Consider the following 7,614-nt stretch of genomic DNA (forward strand, 5'->3'; position numbering starts at 1 on the left):
GCGGTCATTATGGGGAAAAGAACACCGACAGGCTGATCAGGAGCCCGACGCCAAGCGGAGGGATCTAGATCTGCATGAAGGTGTTCTTTTCCCCATAATGACCAAGTCGCTGCACATTATCCCGCTTATCACATGGCCACATTCTCAACAAAGTAACGACATGACTCCCAATATTAATTGAAATGCTTTTATCGATTTAGAAAATGATTTCATTGATTTAAAACATAGTTGTATGTATTGATTTGCTAAGAAAAATAGTCCGTTGTTACTGTTTGAACTAACGTAGCAACGGCAGGAACTGCTTTGATAGCGTTTTTGAGGAGCTTTTTGATTGGATTGACTTCTCCCCGCTGCAGCCTTTCAGCTGATCTCAGAGCACGCTCCCCTCTCCTGCAGGGGGGCGTGGTCAGCTGCAGCTCACATAATCAGCGCCCTGCAAAAACAGCGCTGTAAAGAGCAAATGGAGCGAAATGAGGCATGGCTAAAATGCAGGATCTGTTTGGTATTTTGAAAAAAAAACTATATGTATATACTTTATATAGGTATGGCCCTACAATATATTGTTCAAATATAGCATGATGTGTCCCCTTTAAACAAGGTTTGAATTAGGGCTGTGCAATTAATCGTATTTTAATCTCTATTACGATTTTGGCTTACAACGATTATGAAAACAACGTAATCGGAAAAAAAACGATTATTTTGCTGCATTCCCTTTCGCAATGAAGCTCTCAATGTGTCATGCGTTATACATCCTGCACCCCCTCCCCCCTCCCCCCTCCCCCCTCCCTAAAAGCCCTCAGCCAGGTTGTGTTGTGACTTGCAGTCTGTTTAATAAATCCATATAAACACGTCACAAGGGAAGCTTTAGTTGCCTCCGGTCTCTAGCGTACAGTCAACTTTGACTAACTATCAATATTGACCAGAAATAATCTTGATTATGATTTTTGCCATAATCGAACAGCCCTAGTTTGAATGCAGGATTTTAATTTGTAACACAGTATTTTCATTCTATAATGTAGTAGTTCAGGGCTATTGAATTGGTGGTCCCCGGGCCAAATCCGGCCCGGGGTGATATTTGCTGGCCCTTTGAGTATAATGTTAAAAAGTAATCTACTTTTTTTTTGAAGAATCTTTTTTTTAAAGATCTTTTTTTTGTGCCAGATTGCCTTTTATCTCTCAATTGAACACCCTCTCTGGAATAGAGGGGAAGACATTGCCTGAAAACTTCGGTGAGCTCTGGTTTCGAACCCACCTAACAGCTACTGTAGTGACAACTCCTGTCATTTATTGCATCTCTGCGTGAATGATTAGATAATTTCACCTAAGTCAAATGAAATGATGTTAAATTAACTTCACATGTAGGTCTACTGAGTTCTGAACTTGCCATTTAGACCTATAAAGGCCTTGGGGTTATGTTGTTTGATTGAATTAAACACAATATATGCACTCCACTATGCTGTTGTACTGTATCTGAAGCTCTTCATATGATTGCTCATATTTCAAGCCATCTTTTTCCCGGCCCCTTGCTTTGGATCATTTTCATCAACCGGCCCCCATTCCAAACTAATTGAATAGCCCTGGCGTAGTGTATCTGTGAACAATCCCAAATACAATTCATTGTTTATATTTATATTATCTCATGACCTCTATAGGTGTAATTCATACCGTCAGGATATGAACAACCTAACGAACAAGACTTAACTGTATTATCCTGAGGAGGGCCTCTTTGCACTTCCGCTCACCCCTAATAATTGCGGAAGAGACGATGGGCCTCTCTTCTCTGGAAACTGTAATTCAATAACATACCTAATTATATTGACTAGGTCGAAGACTGATATAACAGTGTGTTTCCTGTTTCCTGCAGATGTCCAGCAGCTGGTGGTGGTTAAAGAAGAGCCTCTCCCTGACCAGCAGGAGTGGAGCACCAGTCTGGACCAGGAGGACCCAGAGCCCCCCCCACACATTAAGCAGGAACAGGAGGAACTCAGGATCAGTCAGGAGGGAGAGCAGCTTCAGGAGCTGGAGGAGGCTGATATCACCAAGTCCACTTTCACTCCTGACCCTGTGAAGAGTGAAGATGATGAAGAGAAACCTCAGTCCTCACAGCCTCATCAAAGACAAACTGAACACATGGAAACAGAAGCTGATGGAGAGGACTGTCGAGGACCAGAACCAGCCAGGAACTCAGATCCAGAGAGCAGTTTACAACCAAAGACTGAGGACCACACTGGAGACTCTTCTGAAGACACTGATGACTCTTTTGAACCTGACGCTGAACACAGTGCTGATTGGAAGGAGACCAGAGAACCTGCCTCAGGCTCAAACTCACTGAAAAATAGACAAGAATCTTTCAGTGATCCACAACGTAGTGCTGAAAAGAAACCATTCAGCTGCTCAGTCTGTAAGAAAGCTTTTAGATATAGAAAAGATCTAAATCGACACGTGAGAATCCACACAGGAGAGAAACCATTCAAATGCTCAGTTTGTGAGAAAGCTTTTTCACAGAATATACATTTAAAGACACACATGATATTCCACACAGGAGAGAAACCATTCAAATGCTCAGTTTGTGAGAAAGCTTTTTCACTGAATATAACTTTAAAGACACACATGAGAATCCACACAGGAGAGAAACCATTCAAATGCTCAGTTTGTGAGAAAGCTTTTTCACGGAGTGAAAATGTAAAGGAACACATGAAAGTCCACACAGGAGAGAAAGCACACAGCTGCTCAGTCTGTAAGAAAGCTTTTTCACGGAGGGAAAATTTAAAGGAACACATGAGAGTCCACACAGGAGAGAAAGCACACAGCTGCTCAGTATGTAAGAAAGCTTTTTCACGGAGTGGAAATTTAAAGACACACATGAGAATCCACACAGGAGCAGTGGCGTTTCCTCCTGGAGGCCAAGGGCAGCCAGGCTTCCCCTGTTTTTTCGGATTGTAGTTATAATTTTAATAAATAAATAAAAACACTTCGTTTAGTTTCGGAAATTCTTTGTTGTGTGTTGCTGCCGGCCCGTCTCTCCCCATTCTCATTGAGTATTTTACAAAGAGTGAAACAGCGCCCCTCTAGATGCTATGGTGAAACAGTAGATTGCACTCTCTGTTGCGAGAGGAGGCCATCCGAAATGTGCTTCCCTTGGTGAAAAAAAATGGAGGGATTGACCAATCAGATGAGGCTCACGTCATGCCCCTGCCAACCTGTGATTGGTCAGGGCCATGCCAAGGGAAGCCAGAGGCGGCTGGCTTCCCTTGCCTCACAATCCAATCAAATCGCATCAATTTAGTGGTGCAGTGACGCGTCCCAAAAAGCGGAAGTAAGCTGCGCTCGGTTTCCCTCGACAAAATAGCAATGGGATTTCTCTATAGGATTTGGGAAAATAGCTCGAAAAAAGGTCAGTGGAAAACGAACCTGTTAGGTAAATGCACGTTTTGTTCAGTGGGATAATATCCACATTTCTACCCTACTTTTATAATTTTCGAATAATAAATCTAATCGATAGAAGATAAATAGCGTTACTGCACCTCTCTCACCGCCGTTAGAAAGTAGCAAGCAACTGAAGCAAGTGCAATTATGGAGGGTGGAGATTTGGAGTATTTAATCAAAAATAATTGTACTAAACTTCCGCTGCAGCAGCAACAACAAATACAATCTGATGACAGGCCAATGCCCAAACTGGAGCTGTGTACAGCGAGGAACAAAGGAGCGAACCGGACGTAAAACGTTAAAGGTCTCCTGATTTAGTTTGTGAATGAATGCTTATTAGAGTTTCGGCTGGAGAGTGCGTGCGGACCTGTCGGTCAGATAACAGGCGTGTGTAAGTCCTGCATCTGTATGATACAAATGTGTGTAAAATGATACCGGGCGCTGTAATCACTCATCTGGTTACGTTATTACATTGACCACCACACCCGAAAGAAAGGATGTATTATTGGCTTTCCCTAATTTTTTCCCCACGCCACGCTACTGCACAGGAGAGGAAATATACAGCTGCAATGTTTGTGACAAAATATTTAAATGGCATGGTCATTTCAAAAGGCACAAGTGTGTTGGTCGTCAGTCCTCACAGCTTAATGAAATTCAAACTGAGGATAACGGAGAGGCAGAGCCTCCAATCAGCAGCTCGGCTGAACACATGGAAACAGAAGCTGATGGAGAGGACAATGAATAAGTCTTATGACGGTTCACACGTGAGAGAAATCTGTCTGACTGGATTAACATTGTTGTACAACATCTATATAAGACTTAAATGAACTCCATCTTTATCAACATAAGTGGACAATATGTTTAATGTTTTTGTCATTCTGATGTATACGTTAACCACTGACTGTTGATGAACCATTTTATTTGGATTGAGGGCTCCAAGTTTCCATATAGGATGATTTGATGTGTTCTTTATTTCTAAATGTTTTGTATCATTGCTATCCTGTTAATGAGCCCTGTTTTACATAAATGTACCTGTTATCGGAGTGTTTTTGCTTCTGTAACTGTAAAGGAATAAATGTTCCTATTTTGTGTCCTGATGACCTAATGCTGTTACATGTAATACGTTACTCCCTAAGCCTGTTTTCACCCATCTGCAACCAATTCACTAATAATCACAAATGTTCATTTCTTTGACCCCTTGACTCGACTATTTCTTATTTAATAATCGTTACATCTCCTCGGGACCAAGTTCCCGTGTCCTGCCTTTCACCTGCTGATCACCCACTGCTCATTTAAGGTGGACTGACCTTTACAATGCACCTTGTTGTTTCTGTGTTTCTGTGTCTCTGTGGTTCTGTGTCTCGGTGTTTCAGTGTTTCTGTGTTGTTTCAGTGTTTCAGTGTTTTTTCTGTGTTTTTGTGTTTCTGTGTTTCCGTGTTTCTGTGTTTCTGTGGGGGTATAATACGCACGTTTCAATACACATGTATCATACATCTTCACTGTTACCCTCCCCTTGTTATAATGAAGACAACAGTGCATGTGAAGGACTGTAATACCCATGTATCAGACACGCTCCCCTTGCTATAATGAAGACAACAGTTTTTAAAATGTAAACACTTTTTTTATTTATTTCCTATTTACATTTAATTTTTTTCACACACAAATTCAATAGTTATACTGATTGTAACATCCCCAGGACCGTCTCCAGCTTAGAATTACCCAGATTACTGGAAATATCATGATGGAGTTTTTTCACTTCAGTCAAAAATATTCATGTGTATGCTGTTTTTGACACACAGATGCATTACATCTACAAACAGAGCATACAATGAGAGCACATGATACACTTTTGGTGTTTGTTTAATTTCTTCGGTAATGTTACAGAATGTTTCGGAAAATGAAGATTCCAGGACCACTTTAAATGTTTCGTTTACAATACTATTACTATACATGAAAGCAAAAATAAAACACATTTTCATTTGTTTTGGTTGTTTAATTGAAAACACAACATTCACCCCATTTTCAGAAAAACATATTACATTTTACCAAGTTAATGTCGTCGTGCATACAAGGTAATAGAATTAACGATTTGCACTGCTGCTTCTCTCCGCCTTTCATCTACAGTGATCGGTTTATCGTTCAATTCACATTGCCCAAGTAGATGTTTAGGGTTCTCTTGGAAGTAAACAAATGCATTTTTTATATCAGATAAATGCATTAACATCACTTGCAAATTCTCTATCCTTTCACCCGCAACGATTATAATCTGCTTTGCTTGTTCTTCGGTTTCATCATTATTAGCTCTGAATGTAATCCTTTCTGGGGCTTCTTGTGCTTCTTGTGGTCTGTCGAATACCTGGCATAGGATTTGTTTAGCTGTAAGGACAGGTACCATATAATTGTCTTCAAAAGCTTTGTCTATGTCGTCACACGTTTTGGCATATCCTTCGATGTAATGGCAACCGACACTAGAATAGAGATCCTCCAACAGTCTTTTAATACATGCTCTGGCACTGTCGCCAATTTGGGCAATTCCGTAGTATCGTGCTTTTTCTCTCATTATATTGAAGCAAAGCTCTGCCATTGCTTTTGGTATTTGTTCAACACATTCGCAACAGTCGGTTAGCGGTAGCTGATCTATAAGATTATTATGATCCGGTAATGGGTCTACAACACCATCCTCTATAGTTAGTTGACATTTCTTCACTTTGTTCCTTTTTCTTTTCACCTTCCTTCTTTTTGTCTTTTTCGTTTTCCGTCCTATAGTCCCTTTTCTTTTCATTCGCATTCTGCGTTTGCTTTTCATTTTTCTTTTCCTTTTCATTTTTCTTTTTCTTTTTCTTCGGTTTTCTTTACTTTTGCTTTTCTTATCTGCGCCGGCAACGATCGAGGATACACTGATGGTTCCTCCGCGGATCCTCCGCGAATGTATTTCCGGCAACAGTGATTTTTCAAAGAGTCGTGACGCACGGCCGGACTTATCTCAGCCAATGACAGCTCTGCATGTATCCCTTGGATATTATATCCGGTATATATCCAGTCTCTGATTGTGTTATGTTATTATGAGAGTACTCTCATACTTGTTTGATTCTGAAATTGTGTATATTTATAAATGTGTGTGTGTGTCTATGTCCGCATCTGTAGCCTGTTATTGTCTCATTATACCGCACTGTGAATGAATCAAAGTAAATATATAAGTGGTCATGAACACATCTGTCCATCAGACAGAGGGCTGCTGTGCCTCCTGTCATCATTAATGGGCGTCTCTTTAAAATTACCGTTCGGAGGAGAGGAGTTCTCATTTCTCTAACCGGCTGCTGCTTCCCCTCCTCTCTCCTCGGTTCCCCTCCTCGGGTCCTCCGCTCGCATCTCCTGTGGGCGGGACTAAGACATGAGGATAGGAGTCAAGGAGGGGAGTTGAGGAGGGGAGTGACTCTAAAACAGAGGGTTTTGGTAAATGATGATGATCAGGGTTCGAGTTATTAACTGAGCTCTATGGGGGTCTTTAAAAATAACGTGTGCTCACGCGCGCGCACGCACACGCACTCACACACACTCAAACACACACACACACACACACACACACACACACACACACACACACACACACACACACACACACACACACACACACACACAGGGACGTGCACAGGTACGGGCAACGGCCCGTTTGCCATTTGTGTCTGACCTGCCCTTCTGGAGAGAGTGAGAGTTTTTTTTTGTTTTCTATTGTGGCCGAATCAACATGATAAGCCCACAATTAGTATTGTAGCGTCTCGCTGCGGGAAACACACCTTGTCAGCGCTGTCATCTGCCCCCAGTCACGTGACTTTGTTTACAATCTTAAAGGTCCCATGTCATGGCCATTTCCACTGATCCTAATTCCATTGTTGAGGTCTACTGGAATAGATTTATATTGTGCAATTTTCCAAACTCACTCTGGTTTCTCATACAGCATCTCTGTAAACTACGTGTATTCACTGAATTTCACTCTCTGCCTTTAACGGCTCGTTGTAGCTCCAGTAGCTCCAGTAGCTCCAGCCACTGGGCACTGCTACTGGCCATTCCTACATCACGATACCCAGGAAGAATCAATGGACAATGACATATCTCCAACGAGGCGTTTTGGGGAGGTATTTTCTGTGTTAGAGTTTTACTCGCTACAGGGTGTACTTTGAGGGTTTTGAC

General features: G+C 41.7%; 1 protein-coding gene across 1 annotated transcript in view; it reads left to right on the forward strand.

The window, feature by feature from the left end:
* The window catches only part of LOC307032229 (uncharacterized protein), a 6,082-nt gene extending 2,726 nt beyond the window's left edge, over positions 1-3,356 (forward strand). The window contains exon 2 of the mRNA XM_079670072.1: positions 1,865-3,356. Coding sequence (XP_079526198.1) covers positions 1,865-2,943 — 1,079 coding nt within the window. The 3' untranslated portion in view covers positions 2,944-3,356. The remainder of the gene's footprint in view (positions 1-1,864) is intronic.
* Positions 3,357-7,614: the final 4,258 nt, after the last annotated feature.

The sequence above is a fragment of the Notothenia rossii genome, assembly GCF_949606895.1.
Source record: "Notothenia rossii genome assembly, chromosome: 3".
Lineage (NCBI taxonomy): Eukaryota > Metazoa > Chordata > Actinopteri > Perciformes > Nototheniidae > Notothenia > Notothenia rossii.